The 20,083-nt window shown below is 31.4% G+C and overlaps 2 protein-coding genes across 2 annotated transcripts; both read left to right on the top strand.

Annotated features, from left to right (window-relative positions):
• The first annotated feature begins 1,194 nt into the window (after positions 1 to 1,194).
• LOC107917248 (protein DOWN-REGULATED IN DIF1 11) lies at positions 1,195 to 1,548 on the top strand. Its single transcript, XM_016846620.1, has one exon. The coding sequence runs from the start codon at positions 1,195 to 1,197 to the stop codon at positions 1,546 to 1,548; it is 354 nt and encodes a 117-aa protein (XP_016702109.1).
• Positions 1,549 to 7,072: 5,524 nt separating this feature from the next.
• Positions 7,073 to 7,582, top strand: LOC121208416 (disease resistance protein RPV1-like). The gene has a single exon (XM_041079010.1). The coding sequence runs from the start codon at positions 7,073 to 7,075 to the stop codon at positions 7,580 to 7,582; it is 510 nt and encodes a 169-aa protein (XP_040934944.1).
• The last annotated feature ends 12,501 nt before the right edge of the window (positions 7,583 to 20,083 follow it).

Raw genomic sequence — 20,083 nt, 5'->3', positions numbered from 1 at the left:
CCTTTTTCTTTGATTAATATTGTTCTACTATGCATATTATTGATGTGATTTTTATCTTCTTCTTTTTTAATGCTTTATTGGTTTATTAAATTTATGTTGCATTATTGTTCGTGAATATGGAATTTGTACGTTTTAGCTATACTCGAATAAATGAAGTGCATTTTTATATTACATTAATTTTTACCCAAATTCATAAAAAAGGATTTTTAATAAAAGTAATATTTCGTGTTTGGAAATTCAAGATATCATGTCCTAACGTATTGGGTTCGATTTTTCTCGTTTGACCTAAATGATCGAATATACTTTTAAAATTAAAATACGTGAATTTTGAAAATAAAAAGACAAGCTTATTCTCGAGGGTTTAAAATGTTGTGTCCTAACGTATTGGATGTGACATTTTATTATTTCTGGACAAAAAGGTTTTTAGCATCCGCTTCGATTTATCCAAGCATTTTTGTTTAATTAACATTAATAAAAAGAGGAATCGTATTTTAAATTCCTTTCGAGTTTTCAACTTTCGACATCAAGACATTAATTAATTACTTAGGTATCAATTTTGGGCGTTACGAGGGTACTAATCCTTCCTCGCACGTAACCGACTTCTGAACTCATTTTATCGAATTTCGTAGACCAAAATTGTTATTTTAGTAAATCAAAACATTTTATTAAAACGGTCACATTACGATGTGATCCGATCACACCTCAATAAAAAAGATCGGTGGCGACTCCCATTTTCATTCCTTAAAATAAAAGTCGACTGTTTTCAAAAAAATAAAAATAAAAATAGTTTCTACAACCCATAAATAGGAGGATCATACGTTTTAACGTTCTCGAGCCCACATCCTCTTACATTGATAACAATGTCCATTCTAATCGAGCTCGACAACTTCAAATAAATTTTTATATGTTAGAGTAATTTACGAAGCACGTTTACTCATGTAGGTATGACAAAGATAAGGTAACGGTGAGTATTATTTAATTTTGAAGTAAAGCGTAGTTAATGAAGCTTAAATAATAATTAATTTCTATAACGTTTTCTTATTTTAATAAATTCTCATTTTTAATTGCATGCTTTCTAATATCGGGATACCCTATAAATTATTTTCATCGATATAGCCAACTCTTGCAGCAGTACCAAAAGTCTTCTGCCCACTGAATTAAAAGCAAAACAAAACCCCATTATTGTTCATTGCTATGGCAAGCTTGAATGTTTATGCTGGTCTCGCAATTCTGGCCATTGCGGTTAGTGGTGCGGTGATAGTTGATTCAGTCAAGACACGCAGTTGCGGAAACATGACGTTGCGTTGTATCGACGAAGTTTACAAGAGTATATTCAGAAACGGGACCATCTCCGATGAATGTTGTCACAAACTTGTGAAAATTGGTCGACCATGCCATGAAGCATTGGTGAGAAGAGATCTTGAAGATCCTTTCTTCAAAAACCATACAAACATTAAACAAGAAATTGTATCGAAGGCTAAACAAATATGGAATAAGTGCACTTCAATTGTTGATGCAGTTTCAGATTCACCCAATGCTTCCCCTTGAAGAGTTGGATTCTGATTATGTAAACCAAATTTATAGTAAAAAGCAAAATATGTCACCATAAATCAACAGATTTTGCTTAAAAAGATTCACACTATTAATAAACGAATTACTTATAATTAAGAGCTTGTCTGCTTGCTTTCCTTTTATGTGATGTCCCCTTCTTCAAATGTTTTTTTGGCATAGTGATTTATTTAGCTTTTTAATTTTGCAAAAAAAAAAAATTAATTTTTTTAATTTTTAATTTTACATTTTTGACCCTTTAAATAATAGTATTTGCCATTTTCCTCCAAAAATGAATGAAAAATAATTATTTTTATTTGTCATTTTCCTTCGAATAACAGTGTTTGTCATTTCATTATTAAATCACATCAGTCGATATTTACATAAAGCCATAGGTTTCTCTTGATTTTGAAATAAAGGTTAGGTTTTATCCAAAGTTCTTATGAGTTTTTTTTTTTCGTTTTATGTTTGATTTGAGGTATGGAAATGTAGATATTACGTTGCTATGTTTTTCAAACCAAAAAATTAGGATTTCGAATTTTGAAACCCAAAAAATTGAGGCTTTTAAAAATAATCAATAAAATAGTTAAACTCTAAATTGTGATCTATTAACAAAAGTTCACCTTCTTTAAGAATAATATGGATTTCAAATAGCTATTATAAAAAAAGCACAATAAAATTAAGACATAATCTCATTCAGATATGAAGAATAACTTCAGCTAATTAGCACAACATTCCTTCAATTGATATTTCTTCACATGTGAATTAATTATCTATTTACAGATTTAATATGATAAACTTAAGGTGTGCTTAGTATTATTCTTATAAAGCACTTTTGAGACAAAAAAAAAACACCTTTGAGATAAAATAATTGCTAAACAAAATATTTTTTAAAATTGTTTTTTGAACAAAAATTGTTTTGGAAAAACACTTTTTTTGCCAAAAGCAAAAGCAGAAAATTTTAACTTTTACTTAACAGTGCTTTTGAAAAGTAATATTAAATTAATTTAACCAACCAACAATCCAAATTAAACATAATTTTATAATAGTATAAATAATCTTCAATCTTATCCCAAAATAAATTAAAATTAATCTTTTAAAAATCTGTACATAAATCCAACTGGCATGACAATTGAAAAACCAAATATTTTTGTGGTCTTCAGTGCACCAATTTTGTGCATGGAAATATTGACTTTTGGGATTTTAAAGGCTTAACACCTTATAACATAAATTGCATAATTTTACATATAAAATCAAATTTGTACTTAAACCAATTTAATTTCACAATGCTTGAAGGATCAAAACCTTGATTTTTCTTTAACTAGATAAAAAAAGAGTACTGTAGTCACTCATAAATATGAAGACGAGCATCGTTTGACTCATTGCCACACTACAAACAAATAAGCATATGGTGATGGCTCAAAATCCGTCACTAAAAATAAATTTTCCGTCAATATAGGTTTGGAAATCCTATATCGCAAGTCAAAAAGGCTATTCCAACGAAAAAATAGCCGTTGATACATGTTATGTCGATATAGAATTTTATATATCAACGAAACATGTGACTGTTGAAATAGATCTAAAGGTCTATATTGACAGTTTAATCCTCGGTGAAGTAGAAACTACTGGTATAAGTATCGTCCACTATAATTAATTTTCTACTACCTATATTGAAGATTTTTACCGCCGTAAAATTACTATTTTCTCCTTAAACTTATAGCAACAACATGTATCATCAGTAAATATACTTATAAATGAAATTGCAATTATATCCCTAAATATATAGAAATGGTTTTAACCGTCAGTATTAATGAATACGAATATATTATGAGCCATTAAGATCCAACTGCTAATATTTTAATTTTTTATAATATTAATTTAATATTCATGCAAAATAAATATAACCCAAAATCTAAACAAAATAAAACCCAATTAAGTAAAATATATAATTTAAATATAATCGAATCATAATCCAAATACATAATTTAATAGGGAAATTGAATGGGTTGTAAATTACATCAATAATCACTCAATTTTGATGCAAATGACAAAACAATTATTCTGATTTCAATTAGTCACTCAACTTTCAAAAAGTGACAAATCAGTCACCCATTAACATATTCCGTCATAGGCTTAACGAGACAGCTGATGTGGCTAGTTAACTAGCTTAACTAGCCACGGTGGAAACCCAATTAACCCAAATCCAAACCACAATGGAATCCACAACTTCTTTACCTTCCAGTCTATGCCAAAACCAAAAACAAATATTGCAACCCAACTTTTGTGGAAATATCACAATGAGTTACCTTTTTTTATTACCAACCCAGTCTCCCAACTCCGACGACCATCAGTTTGAACTCGAACTCGACTGCAATAGCAACAACCGCACCGTTTATCCCTAAACCATGGCAGATTCTATACCCAAAGCATCTGTTGTAGCTAGTTAACAATAAAATAAAAAGAAGAAGAAGAATAAATGAAGATGCCAAACCAAAGTTATGACATTTTTAAGGTTGCTGACCCTTGCCACTGCCATAGGCACTGCCTAACACTTCGTTTTCAATAACCACTTGTCTTTTGAACTGAACTACTTATATTAACTTTTAGTTCAATTAGTTAAAAATCCTCAAATCAAAATTCATTATAAAAATTATTATTAACTCGTATAATTTAAATGCTTGTAGGACTTGTGGTCCCGAAACTACTATTTTCGACACCACTAAAAAACGGACTGTTACAGAAAAATATATCTTAATAATTAATTGATTTTAAAAAAAATAATTACATATTTATTATTTGATTTTACAAATAAAAGATTTATTAATTCAAAATAAAAAAAACTTAGAAAATAATATGTTTATTAATTATAAATATTAATCAAAAAAACTTGAAACAACATGAAATAAAAAATACATATTAAAATGTTTATAAGAAGAATTGAATTTAGGACTCAAAGATGAAATCATAATTATCTAACCATCTAACCAAAATAGCTAATATGTCAAAAATATTAATTAAAAAAAAGACTAACATTTTACCATATAACCAAAAGAACTAATTTGTTAATTTTTAGTAAAAACACACATTGTAAGACACATCTTCAATAGACACGACTGAAAGCACACCTCGTAAGACGCGTTTTCCTTTCTCTCTCTAAATACAACGTATATCAATAAATTTTGAAAATTTCAACATACTTTCTTAAATTACTTTTTTTTTTCAACATATACATATAAATTAGCAATAATATATGTTACAATTTTTTATTAAAATATTATAAATTAATGCACAATTGTTATTTTCTTTAAAAACAACCAAATAAAAGAAAGTTATAAATTCACAATAACTACAACATTGAAAGTTTTAATAATTAATAGAGATCCTATCACTTTAATTAATTCTTGATAACTATACCCTAATCTTATCATTATCAGGCCTCCCTAATGGCAAACTACCATCAACCAATTTGACGATGCCAGAAAAACCCAACAGACATTATTGTCTTAGTGATGCATAAAAATCAAGACATAATGTCCTCATTATCATCTTGAGATCTGATTTCTCGTTCAATATTATGTTGCTATCTTAATTTCCAACGAATCTAGATGGGCACTTACTTTATAATTCTTACATAAGCACAAAATTTAAAACTAAATGAATATAATCTCGAGAATTAAATAAAATATTAAGAATCTTTCTTATCTTAATAAGTAGTAAAGAGTTCAATCCTTCTCTTGACTATAGAATAATTTTAAAATTCGTGACTAATGTCTATCCTTAACGGTGTCAGATCTTTCTTAGTTGAAACTACTATAAGTCCATTGAGTTCAATACATTTGTTAATTTGGGTGTTCATTGCCCCATCGACTCCCATATAAGAATTTACTTCGCAATTCTGATACCTTTTGTCCTCTTAACCTTCGAAGTGAAAAACGTAATTTAACTATGGTTACGTTTAAAATATCGATTTAATGCATGAAAATGTCTCAATCATGAGACGGAGTTAAAGGATAACTATTTGCATCCTGTCCTGATTTTATTGTCTGTTTAGTAAATATGTCAATTTCGTAAGGGTCTCTATAAACTTTAAAAAAAAAAAAAGGGGAAAAACCGTGATAGTAAATCTCTAAACTTTCAAATAATAATAATAATAAACATCGAGAGGAAATCTCTTGACTTTCAAAACGAAAAATCCATCACAGCAAACGCAATTTAATGCTCATTGCATCAACATGTCTCAATCTTGATATTGAGGGAAAGGATTACTATGGTTCATATTTGCTTCCTATCCTTATTTTAATGTCTGTTTAGTCAAAGATCAAATTTATAGGGCAATATCGAATATTGTTTTTGGTTAAAGATGAAACAAATAGACTTAAATGTTAACTTACTGCCAATCAATTTATTCATTTTTTTTCACTAAAATATTATTAGTAAATGTTCTGTGAATTACCATGCCAGCAACATTGTTTGTCCTTCGTAAGCATTGCAGTATTTTATTATAGTGTACACTATGGTGATAATCTCTAGTATTTAACAGCCCGTATGGCCTGGCCATCGTTCTCTAAGAGCCTAGTTACTATTCACTCTCCATCAACCTTCTTCGAATAGCAGTTCTCAAAGTTTAGAATTTCATCTATTCCTTTGTTTAAAGGTGTACTAATTGGCCAGCTTTTACAAAAGAATCATGAAAACCTGTAACTGCTAATTAAATCCCAACGATTGAGATATATCTTCCTCCTCTGTCCGTTTGTCTCACCCTCGTCAACATCATTTTGAATTTAGCTGCTAAACACCAATGGTTAGATTCGATAGTGAGACATCTTCCTCATCATCGTCATCTCCTTCGTTGTTTTCACCATCTTCTGCTTCTCGAGGGAAATATGACGTTTTCTTGAGTTTTAGAGGTAAGGATACCCGCAGGAATTTCACGGATCATCTTTATGCTGCGTTCAAAAGGAGAGGAATCATCACTTTTAGGGATGACGAAAAGCTCGAGACAGGTGAACCCATAGCACCTGAGCTCTTCAAAGCAATTCATGAGTCATGGTGCTCTGTAATCGTTTTGTCAGAAATGTATGCTTTTTCGAGCTGGTGCCTAGAATAGCTTTCCGATATTATTCAACAGAAAAACGACAAGGGACATAATGTCTTCCCCATTTTCTATTATGTGGATCCATCTGATTTGAGAAAACAAACCGGAAAAGTTCAAGAAGCTTTTCTTAAGCATGAAAATAATTTCCAGGATAACAAAGAGAAGACACAAAGGTGGCTTTAACTCAAGTAGCTAACATCAAAGGATGGCACTTGAGTAACAGGTAACTATCATATTCTTTCACTTCAATAATATCTTACCAGCATCAAGTTTGAAATTTGAGGCATTAGCTAAGGATTGTGCCCTTAAAGTTTCACTAAGCATTTTCCTTTGCTTTGTATTTGAAGGCATGAATCAGAACTTATTGGAGAAATCATTAAAAAGGTATCAACAAAATTATGTCAAACATTTGCAAGTGCTCCTACTGACATGATTGGACTTGAATCACGTTTGGAAGAGTTAAATTGCAAAATAGGCATAGAGGAGGAAGATGATAGTGTTCAGATTATAGGGATTTGTGGAATGGGCGGGTTAGGTAAAACAAATCTTGCAAGATTTATTTATACCCAAATTTCAAGTCGTTTTGAAGGCAAAAGTTTTCTGGCCGATGTTCGTGAAGTTGCAGAGAAACATGGACTTGTTTATTTACAGAAACAAGTTCTTTCCCAAATTTTTCCAGAGAAAAGTTTCAACTTTTTTAATGTTCATGATGGGAATGACATCATACGTCATATGTTATCTCATAAAAAGATTTTTGTTGTTATTGATGATGTGGATAACATACAACACTTAAAATGTTTGATAGGCAAGCGAGCTTGGTTTGGTTTAGGAAGTAGGATCATCATAACAACAAGAGACGAGCATCTGCTGCAAATCTATGGAGTGAATGATGTGTATAATCCGACGAAATTGAATGCCAAGGAAGCAGTTTGTGACTAATTTATCCGGAGGAAATATGAAGCTCTGTGAGAAACTTGGGCAACAACATAATAAATCCGGATAAAGAATGAAGAGAACTTGAAATTCAAGTCAGGAGATTTGTGATTGAAAAACAGAATGAAAGCAAAGAGAGAGAGAGAGTATTTTTGGATGAAATTCTAATGAATTTTCATTAACTTGAATGAAGGCTAAAAGCCAATACATATACCAGACACAAGCTGGTCAAAATGAACAAATTTCACCTAAACAAACACCTACTACCACTAAGCAACATTGAAACTTGTAAAACATTGCTTGTACACTTTGACAAGTTGATTTACCAGTTCAATACTACCTAATTGTGTCATTCACTTAGTTTGAATTTAACTAAGTTACAAAATATTGATTGAAGTAACAAAATGAAACTGAAATAGAACAGTAGCAGTAACATCCTCGGTTGCATGTATTTCATCCGGCAATGCTACAGCAGCTTGATCTACTTCTTCATGCTTCATCTGCATAACTTATGTTGCATGAATTTCTCCTTGGTTGCATGAGCTGCATGGAGGTCAACTTCAACACTCCTCCTTGGCTTCCATGTTGTAAACTCCCATTTGCCTTCTTAATTTGATGAACCTTGACACTGTAATGGCCTAATTTTCAGTGGTGTTGGAAATGGTGGTTTGAGATCACTAAATCCGAAAAGTAAGATTGAACAAGATAGTAATTTAACATTTATGAGTCAAGTAAGAATTTAGAAGAATTTGTGAATTGGTGAATTTAGTAAATTAAAAGAATTTATTAGGTTAAACGGGTAAAAAATGAGGTATCGAGACCTCAAATTTGAAAACCGAGCCATAAATATTTTTATAAATGTTTATGGAGTGTATTTAGTTAGTATTAAAGTTTGGTTGAGAAATTTTAACGTTTAGGCAGTCAATTAAATAAAAATGACTAAATTGTAACAAATGCAAAATTTACTAGAAGGATTAAATAGCTCAAGTGTTAAAATAAAGAGGATTTAAAGGGAAATTAAGCCTAAAAATGAATAGGCTGGACGGAAAAGGCAAGAAAATAAACAAAAAAAATAAGGGAAATAAGGGCAAAATTGGAAATTTTACAATTTTAACATATAAAATAAGGACAAAATTGAAAAATCTAGATATCTCTTCATATTTTCTCAGCCAAAACGCCATATAAGGTCTGGAGAAAGATTTTTTTTCATATTTTTACATCATTTGAGTTTAATTCTTGCTTTTCCTTGATAAATTTTATGTTTTTATGACTTTTACAATTAGGTCCACTTATAGAATTCATTAGTTTTTGATTTTATGGGTGAAATTGGAATTTACCATGGAAGGGTAAGGGAATTTTATGATTAATTATTATGAAATTTAAGTTCTAATTTCATATTAAGGTGGTTTTATTAAGTGATTTTGATAGAAAATGGTATTTAGGACCTAATTGTGAAAAAGTTGTGAATTGAAGGTTGGTGTTGAAATTCAGAATATCAAAGGTTTTGAAATAGTTTATAATGATAAAATAAAGTGTTAATTGAGAAAAATTAGTTCAATTGATTGGTGAATTGAGTAAGGACTAAATTGTAAAAACTATAAATTTTGGGGTAAAAGTGAATTTCAAAAGTTGAAGAGCATAAATTGTGAAGTGAAATAGAAATCACATAAATGCTAATGAGTGGAAATATTTTATATTATAGATCAAGAATCCAAAGAAGAATGAGAAAAAGAAAAAAGTTGCGGAATAGTCCCTAAATTTCAATATCTTCTACAAATCAGCCGGGTAAGTTCATATGGTTGAATTTAGATGTTTATTTGTGAATGATTGAATGATATAATGTGTTATTATATATGAATTTGTTGTGGGATTGTGAAAATTTTGTTAATGAAAGAATAAATGTGGAAAATGCAAATTAGGAAAAAACGCAGGAATTGAGTACGTTCGTATCTTGACATGTGATGAATTGACGGATAAGACCATGGTTGTTCCATAAAAAAGTGTGAAATGTAGGTATGGTATCATCCATACTGAGTTGTGAAATGTAGGTATGGTATTATCAAATCCATACTGAGTTAAGAAATGTAGGTATGGCATTTCCCATATCGAGTTGTAAAATGTAGGTATGGTATTTCAATGAGGAAAACCATACTGAGTTTATGAATCGTGGCACTGAAAAACGACGTACTTAATTTCGTAAGCCATTTTCTAATTTGATAATAAGAAATACAAGAGAAGTGAACCAAATGAAAGAGATTGAGTAGTTGTTAATGTTGAGTTCAACTATGTGAAGTATTATAACAGTGGTTGTGAATGGCAAGAAACTTAGTAAATGTTTTGGTATTGTTTGGAAATATTATGTTTGGTAAGCATTACTTTTAAACTTATGAACTTATTAAGCTTCAATAAGCTTACTTGTGTGTGTTTGATATTTTTATGTAGATTGAATTGAAGTGAAGTTGGTAGATCGGATCAACACAACAAGGCACACTATCCAGATCAATTCCGGTAGCTTTTGTTTTATGTTTAAAGATTTATATGGCATGTATAGAGTTTAAATGAATTGAAGTAAAGATGTTATAAACTAGTTAACAATATTTTGTACTAAAACAGTTTTTGGTTAGTAGCAGTATTTTGACTTTAAAAATTCACCATAAATTATGAAAATCTAATTATAGGTTGAATAAGATATGAAATTAAATCCTATTGAATCTAGCTTCACATAGAAGAACGGTGTAAGCAAAAGACTTTCATATCAGGAGATATTCAAATTTTTGTGAGATAAGGTCAGAGTGATTTCGAGCTCCCCTGTTCTAACTGGTAAAAATCATTAAAAATTGTACAAAAATAATTATGGGACATAATATATATGGTTAGATTCCTTAATGAGTATATTTTTATAAAAAATAACCGATAACATTATTTAAATTCTGTAAAGAAAGATACTTAAATTTTAGTGAAGAGTGGGCAGAATTATCAAGCAGTGAAATAGGGGAGACTTTTAAGAATAAAATGTACTTATTGGATAAACCAAAAATTCTAAAAATTTTATGGTATGAAGATACGTGAGTCTAGTTTTAGGGAAAATTATCGGATCTTAATTTGGAGTTTTATAGCTCCAGATATAAATAATTTAGTGACTATGACTCGAGTGAACAGCTTTGATGTGAATATAGGTAAATAATGGAATTTTTGTATAATTATTCCGTAAACTTCGGTAACATCTTATAACCCTGTTTTGATGATGGATGTGGGTTAGGGGTGTTACATTTATTGGTATCAGAGCTTTGGTTTAGTCGATTCTCAGAACGAATGTGATGTGTAAGTGTTTAGAAATACATGCCATATAAATCTGTGCTAGTGTGATGTGAATGATCCGATCTAACTACTAATTTTTGTTATAGATTGTAAAGATGTCTGATAGACCCAAGGGTGCTGGTCAAGAAGAGGAAGTTAATAGTAGAATATAGACTTCTGAGCAGGGAACAAGTGGTAATGTTCCGATTTCATTGATGAAAGAGGAAGAACTTAAAAATATGATTTACGGGTTAATGAATCAGTGGTATCGTGAAACAATACAAGGAAGAAGTCAGGCACAACAACCTCCTCCTCACCCTACGGTACCACCAGTTACAACCCCGGTTGCTCCTCTTTTAATAGATGAATCTAGTAAAAGAACACCGATTGAGAAACTTAGAAAGTTCGGAGCTGAAGAATTTCGAGGGAGATCAGACGATGATCCAGTTAAAGCAGAGTATTGGTTAAAGAGTTTGGAGAGAGTTTTTAAACAGATGATGTGTTCTCCGGAGGACTACCTGAGGTGTGTGGTTTCACTATTGAAAGAAGAAGCGTATAATTGGTGGGAAACTATTGAGGCAGTGGTACTTGCAGATAAACTTACTTGGGAATTCTTCCAAAACGAGTTTAAAAAGAAGTATGTGGGAAAGAGATATTTAGATAAGAAGAAAAGGGAATTTCTTGATCTTCGACAAGGGAATAAAACAGTGGCCGAATATGAAAGATAATTTGTGTATCTTAGTAGATATGCTCGGGATGTTGTACCGACAGAGGAAGAAATGTGCATTAGATTCGAAGAAGGGCTTAATGATGAAATCAGAATGATGATTGGAGGCACTGAGATTCGAGAATTTTTTGCTCTGTTTGATCGAGCTCAAAAGATGGAAGAAGTGTATAATAGAAAGATGCAAAGAGAAAGAAGAGGTAAAGAGGTATACAAAAGAAGTTTCTCTAGACCAACCTTGACTTTTCCAGCTAAAAAGTTCAGTGATGATTCTAGTCGACCTGTTACAATTTCGGAACGATCAAATAAAAGTAAAACAGCTCAACAAGATGTCGGAGTAACTAATAAACCAACAGCTAGTGCTAGTAGTATGCAAAATATTCCGAGACCTAGAGGCAAAAATTGTGGTAGATTTCATATTGATGAATGTTGGGGAAGAACCGGAGGTTGTTATAAATATGGGGAACTGATCATTTTATTCGGGACTGTCCTCAATTGTTAAAAGAAGACAAAGAACAAGGGGAGAAGAAAGAAAATACTCCTCAGAAAAGTAAACGTTCAGGTCAAAGTAGTGCTGCTGGGACTGTTTGTAACACCCTATACTCTTATCCGTCACCTGAATTGTAACGGCCTAATTTTCAGTGGTGTCGGAAATGGTGATTTGAGATCACTAAATCCGACAAATAAGATTGAACAAGATAGTAATTTAATATTTATGAGTCAAGTAAGAATTTAGAAGAATTTGTGAAATGGTGAAATTAGTGAATTAAAAGAATTTATTAGGTCAAACGGGTCAAAAACGAGGTATCGAGACCTCAAATTTGAAAATTGAGCTATAAATATTTTTATAAATATTTATGGAGTGTCATTGAGTTAGTATTAAAGTTTCGTTAGAAAATTTTAACGTTTGGATGGCTAATTAATTAAAAAAGACTAAATTGAAAATAGCGCAAAATTTGTTAAATTGTGAGTAAATAGCTTAAGTATTTAAAAAGATGGATTTAAAGAGCAATTAGACCCAAAGGTTAATGGCTGGACGGTTTGGGTATGAAATAAGCAAGAAAACAATGTGAACAAGGGGTAAAATTGGAAATAGCATAAAAGTTAATAGTTAAATAATGATGTAATTGAAAAATCTAGACATTTCTTCATATTTTCTCAGCCAAAACGCCGTAGAAGGTCTGGAGAAAGCTGATTTTTCATATTTTTACATCATGTGAGTTTAATTCTTGATAATTTTTATGTTTTTATGACTTTTACAATTAGGTCCACTTATAGAATTCATTAGTTTTTGATTTTATGGGTGAAATTGGAAGTTACCCTAGATGGATAAGGGAAGTTTATGATGAATTATTATGAAATTTAAGTTCTAATTTCATATTAAGGTGGTTTTATTAAGTGATTTTGATAGGAAATGATATTTAGGACCTAATTGTGAAAAAGTTGTGAATTGAAGGTTGCTGTTGAAATTAAGAATATAAAAGGTTTTGAAATAGTTTATAATGATAAAATAAAGTGTTAATTGAGAAAAATTAGTTTAATTGATGGGTGAATTGAGAAGGGACTAAATTGTGAAAATTGTAAATTTTGGGGTAAAAGTGCAATTTCAAAATTTGAACAGCATAAATTGTGAAGTGAAATAGAAATCAAATAAATGCTAATGAGTAGAAATATTTTATATTATAGATCAAGAATTCAAAGAAGAACGAGGAAAAGAAAAAGTTGCGGAATAGTCCCTAAATTTCAATATCTTCTACAAATTAGTCGGGTAAGTTCATATGGTTGAATTTAGATGTTTATTTGTGAATGATTGAAGTATATAATGTGTTATTATATATGAATTTTTTGTGGGATTGTGTAAATTTTGTTAATGAAAGAATAAATGTGGAAATGCAAATTAGGAAAAACGCAGGATTGAGTACGTTCGTATCGTGACGTGTGATGAATTGACAGATAAGACCATGGTTGTTCCATGGCAAAGTGTGAAATGTAGGTGTGGTATCATCCATACTGAGTTGTGAAATGTAGGTATGGTATTATCCATACTGAGCTGTGAAATGTAGGTATGGTATTATCAAATCCATACTGAGTTAAGAAATGTAGGTATGGCATTTCCCATACCGAGTTGAAAAATATAGGTATGATATTTCAATGAGGAAAACCATACTGAGTTGTGAATCGTGGCATTGAGCAACGACGTACTCAATTTCGTAAGCCGTTTCCTAATTTGATTATAAGAAATAAAAGAGAAGTGATCCAAATGAAAGAGATTGAGTAGTTGTTATTGTTACGCTCAACTATGTGAATTATTATAACAATGGTTGTGAATCGCAGGAAACTTTAGTAAATGTTTTGGTATTGTTTGGAAATATTATGTTTGGTAAGCATTACTTTTAAACCTATGAACTTACTAAGCTTCAATAAGCTTACTTGTGTGTGTTTAATATTTTTATATAGATTGACTTGAAGTGAAGTGGGTAGATCGGATCAACACAACAAAGCACACTATCCAGATCAATTCCGGTAGCTTTTGTTTTATGTTTGAAGATTTATATGGCATGTATAGAGTTTAAATGAAATGAAGTAAATATGTTATAAACTAGTTAACAACATTTTGTACTAAAACAGTTTTTGGTTAGTAGCAGTAGTTTGAGTTTGAAAATTTACCATAAATCATGAAAATCTAATTAAAGGTTGAATAAAATATGAAATTAAATCTTATTGAATCTAGTTTCACATAGAAAAAACGGTGTAAGCAAAAGGCTTTCATATCAGGAGATATTTGAATTTTTGTGAGACAAGGTCAGAGTGATTTCGAACTCCCCCATTCTGATTTGTAAAAATCATTAAAAATTGTAAAAAAAATTAACTAGGAGTCATACTATATATGTACGGATTCCTTATTGAGTATATTTTTAATAGAAACAAACAGCTTGGTTATTTGAATTCTGTACATGGAGAAATTTGGTTCGTAGTGCACAGGAGTCAGAGCAGCCGAACCCTGAAACAGGGGAGACTTCAACTAATAAACTGTACTAATTGGCCCAACCAAAAATTCTAGAAAAAAATTAGTAAGTAGATATATGAGCCTAGATCGGGGAAAATTTACGGATTTGGATTTCGAGTTTTGTAACTCGAGATATGATTTATTTTGCGTCTGTAACGCAGTTGGACAGCTTGTCTGGAAAGTGTGATATAAATTGTTTGAATTTGTTTAAGTGCTCAAATAAGTTTAGTAATGCCTCGTGCTCGACTCCGGCGACGGTCTCGGGTAAATGAGGCATTACATGAATAGATTCATAAAGTATTACCAAAAAGAAACAGATCAGACTAGCCATTCATAATAAATCATGCATAACAAAATATAGTTTCTTTAATCATTCAACCATGAATAAAATTTAACCAAAGTTAAAGTAACTAATAATTTTCAAGATATTTGACACATAAGTCCATAGAACCATAAACTAATATTTAGGAAATTAGCAAGCCATTTTCGCATGGCTAAAATATTTACAATTTCAAAATATAACTTACTTTACTAAGGAGAGTTAAGCCTATACATGCCATATCTCAAAATATAAACTATCAAAAGTACCAAAACAGTGACGATAGTCTAGATGATTTTGAACTTGAAATCCCTGAGCTCGTAGCTTTCAACAAAATCTATAAAATAGGACAACACAAAACATTCACAGTAAGCCATTAAGCTTAGTAAGTCTTAAGTATCTTAAACAACAAAACTTATTTATACACATTATTTCATATTCGAAATATAATACCAATTGACCAAAAGTATATAACCACGTAAAATCCATTTCAACTACTTATTATTTCTTCAGAGTTCGAATTTCATAATCATACCTTCTAAATGACTTGTAGTAACTCATCGATTCAACCTTATAATTTCAATGATCATAATTATATGTATATAACATATACTTCCATGTACTAAATTCAAGACGGCCGAATATAAATATACACAACTACCTTCCATATACTTCTCATTTCAATTTATACTTTAATTCACATCTCTTCATATGTATAACAATTTATATGTACCTGGACAATTTAATCTATCGAATGAATCTAGATATCGTATAGTTTAATCTCATATTCATAGACTTTTATTGTTTCACCGGCAATTTGCCTGCTAGGTATAAACCCGAACTTAACACTGGCACGAGGCCTGCTAGGTATAAACCTGAATTTATCACCGGCACGAGGCCTTCTAGGTATAAACCTGAATTTATCACCGGCACGAGGCCTGCTAGACATTAAGTCTGAAACTCATTCACCGGCATTATGCCTGCTAGGCTCATGGCGCGAAACAATTCCACCTGCTAAAAGCTTGCTGAGCCATAGGCCCGAATAATAATTCGAATACAAATTTCACAAATTCATAACATATACACTTCTTATATTTATGCATTTCACATAAGCTAATCACATTAGTCCTCTTTAACTTCATTCACGTATAATCACTTGATAACTATCACACTATTACTTCTTAATTTACCATTACATATCTCCCATCTAATGAATACATCTCACAGTAAGATGATCATAACAAATTTCCTTATTTAAATCTCATGCATACTATTTGGCTTCAAGTATGTGTGTATATATATATGCTAAAAGTATGGCAAATTTCTCGTGACATATCATGATTCATTCATAAATAGCTTATGTTTAAATACTGAAAACTTACCTCGAGTATTTTCCGAACAACTACGGATCGGCTACTCAACTACTTTAGCTTTTCCCTTATCCGAATTTGTCCTCTATGCTCTTGAGCTTAATTCAAAAAAAAATTAAACTAATCATTATTCGACTATTTAAGCATTACTTCAAAATATAATATATATACATATTCGACTTTCACATATATAGATCATAGTAAACAAAAAATAAAATACTTTATAGGTCATCTTTGACCTTTCTATTTTCATCAATTTGAACCATTCCTTGGCCAAATATTTCATTCGACATTAAGATACAAACAAGTTAACATTTTCTTTATACACACCCTCAAGACCACATGCATAATTCATTTATTTTAAAGCACATATCACACAACAGCTTAACTAAAGTTTCATTCATTCACAACATATAAACCCTATTAAGCTCATACCCTGCACACACCAAACCGAATTCAAGTGGAGAAATTATCACAACTAAGACACATTCCAAAATCAACTTAACCATTTAGCCACATAACAGGGTAAGTAACACTCACAATTGTAAACACCTTGCACACATCCGAGACACATAGTAACATACAAAATTAAACAAATAGAAAGGTCAAGTGCGCATGTTTTAATATAAACACCATAATTCATATTAACTTAGAGACATACATAAAAATCTATATGACTGAAGGATCATGTATTCATGATAAATGTGTTTATTATAATTGTATCCTTAATATAAGCTTGATATAAAATTTACCGTTTACATTCAACCAAATCAATACATATACATACATGATATACACTTACTCATATGCCAAAGTCATACTTACCCTTAACGAAACAAAACACATTGTTTAGTCAATAAAACTAATCACGAACCACATACAACATTTATTTTAACATATTTATACCTCGTAACTAAGCTTAATTCTCACCTATCAATCATCATCCTAACATATATATGTAAGATACAAATAAATACTTAGACCACTACCGTACATCATTTAACATGATAATTTCCATTTTCAATATCATAGAGACCTAGGTTGGCCGAACATATATAATTTCACCTATGCATAAACATTACTCACATTCCATTACTTACATATTCAAAATCATACCATTAAATTAATGCATAAAGCCGAACCTTTAGACATTCAAACATCTACTTTATTTTTTCCAAATCACCCAAAAAGCAATTACTCACATTCTAACATTTTAATACAAAACATTTGTTCAAGTCATTTATCAAGTTCAAGTTCGGCTATTACACATATAAGTACTAGCAATTTAAATTTTAACTAGTTCAAACTTCTTTCATCAACAATTATCCATCAAAACATAAGGTCAATAATCTAACCCCTTCATTATCTACCATGGCCGAATGCTCAAATCATCACCCAAATTCAAAATTTTGACATGGGCTAAGGAACTTGGTAACTAACTTAAAATAAGCTAAAATTTCAAAATCTAACATGAATTACTAACCTTGTTTCAAGCTTAAGATGACCGAATGGTTTTGCTCCTTTTTCTTTCTTTAAAATCGGTTAAGAAGAACAAAGATGAACACTTTGTTTTCTTCACCCTTTTTCTTTTTTTAATTATCATTATTATAAAATATAAAGCCATTTAGTTTCCATAATACTAATAGATAATACATATATTTTATATTAAATAATAACATGTCCGGCCACTATCTTAAAATGGATAATTTGACATGCAAGTCCATTCTTTTTTTTTTCATGCATTAATAGACCACTACAATTTAACCTATCACATTTTCAAAATTTCTCACATAAGTCCTATTTAATAAATTTCACATACAAACGACAAAATCAAAGCATGAAACTTTCACACATGCACTTACACATATAATAAGCATAGAATATAACGTTTAATTATTTTTGTGACTAGATTTTGTAGTCCCCAAACCACTTTCCGACTAGGGTCAAATTAGGGCTGTCACAACTCTTCCCCCTTAAGAAATTTTCGTCCCCGAAAATCTTACCAGCGAATAAATTAGGGTATCGTTCTTTCATGGATTCTTCAAGCTCCCACGTTGCTTCTTCAACTCCGTGTTTGACCCACAACACTTTCACTAACGAAATTGTCTTGTTCTACAATTCTTTCACCTCGTGAGCCAAAATACGAATCGGTTCCTCTTCATAGCTCAAATCAGACCGAATTTCTATCTCTGATGGACTAATCACATGAGAAGGATCGGATCTGTACCGAGGAGCATCGAAACATAAAAAACGTTGTGAATCTTTTCAAGTTCAGGCGGCAAAAGTAGTCTATAAGCAACCGGCCCAATCCTTTCTGTAATTTCGTATGGTCCGATAAATCTTGGGCTCAATTTGCCTTTACGGCCAAATCTGAGTACCTTTTTTCACGGTGAAACTTTGAGAAACACTCTATCTCCGACTTGATACTCAATATCTTTCCGTTTCAAGTCCGCATATGATTTTTGATGATCTGATGCTACTTTCAAACTTCCACGGATCACTTTAACTTTTTGTTCGACCTCTTTAATCAAATCAACTCCGTAAATCTTATTCTCACTGAGTTCGGTCCAAAACAAAGGTGTACGACATTTACGATCGTACAAAGCTTCGTAAGGTGCCATCTTGATATTCAATTGAAAACTATTATTATATGCGAATTCAACTAAATGCAAGTATCGTTCCCACGAAGCATTAAAGTCAAGGATGCAACATCTCAACATGTCCTCGAGTATCTGAATAATTCGCTCGGATTGACCATCGGTCTGGGGATTAAAAGCGGTGCTAAAATGCAACTTAGTACCCAATGCTTTTTACAATTTCTTCTAAAACCGCGATATGAATCTCGGATCTCTATCCGACACAATAGAAGTAGGTACCCCGTGTAACCTTACAATCTGATAAACATACAATTCGACTAGCTTATCAAGTGAATAATCCGTACGTACGAGAATAAAATGAGCCGACTTTGTCAATCTATCAACAACAACCTAGATTGCATCTTTCTTGCTTGGTGACAATGGCAACCCAGATACAAAATCCATCGTAACCCGATCCCACTTCCATTCACGTATCATGATCGGCTGAAGTAATCCCGAAGGCACTTGATGTTCCGCTTTCACTTGTTGACATATCAAACACTTCGAAACAAAGTCAGAAATGTCCCGTTTCATACCATGCCACCAGTATTGTTGTTTTAGATCGTTGTACATTTTCATACTACCCGGGTGAACTGACATTCGACTACTATGAGCCTCACCCAAAATCATCGGAATAAGCTCTGAATTTCTTGGAACACATAATCGATTTCTGAACCTCAAACAATCATTGCTATCAATCAAAAATTCTAAATTCTGTTTCGATACACATAGTGCTCGTTTTGCAACTAATTCATCATCAACTTTTTGAGCTTCACGGATTTGTTGCATCAATAACGATTTTGCTTTTAACTCCGCTACTAGCACACCATCAGTGGACACAGAAAGGTGCACATTCATTGCTCGCAATACAAACAGTGACTTACGGCTTAAAGCATCAACGACCACATTAGCTTTTCCCGGATGGTAATCAATGATAAGCTCGTAATCTTTCAATAATTCTAGCCACCGTCTTTGTCTCAAATTCAAATCTCTCTGAGTCATCAAGTACTTGAGACTTTTGTGATCAGAATACACATGGCATTTTTCCCCGAACAAGTAGTGGTGCGAATTTTTTAAAGCGAAAACGATAGCAGGTAACTCGAAATCATGAGTCGGATAGTTCTTCTCGTGAGGCTTCAACTGTCTCGAAGCGT

The sequence above is a fragment of the Gossypium hirsutum genome, chromosome A01 (assembly GCF_007990345.1).
Source record: "Gossypium hirsutum isolate 1008001.06 chromosome A01, Gossypium_hirsutum_v2.1, whole genome shotgun sequence".
NCBI lineage: Eukaryota > Viridiplantae > Streptophyta > Magnoliopsida > Malvales > Malvaceae > Gossypium > Gossypium hirsutum.
Note: the sequence above shows the minus strand (reverse complement) of the source record. Positions and strands in the feature narration are given on the sequence as shown.

Coding starts and splice junctions, on each gene's coding strand:
- LOC121208416 (XM_041079010.1), top strand. CDS start 7,073: ATGATTGGACTTGAATCACGTTTGGAAGAGTTAAATTGCAAAATAGGC.
- LOC107917248 (XM_016846620.1), top strand. CDS start 1,195: ATGGCAAGCTTGAATGTTTATGCTGGTCTCGCAATTCTGGCCATTGCG.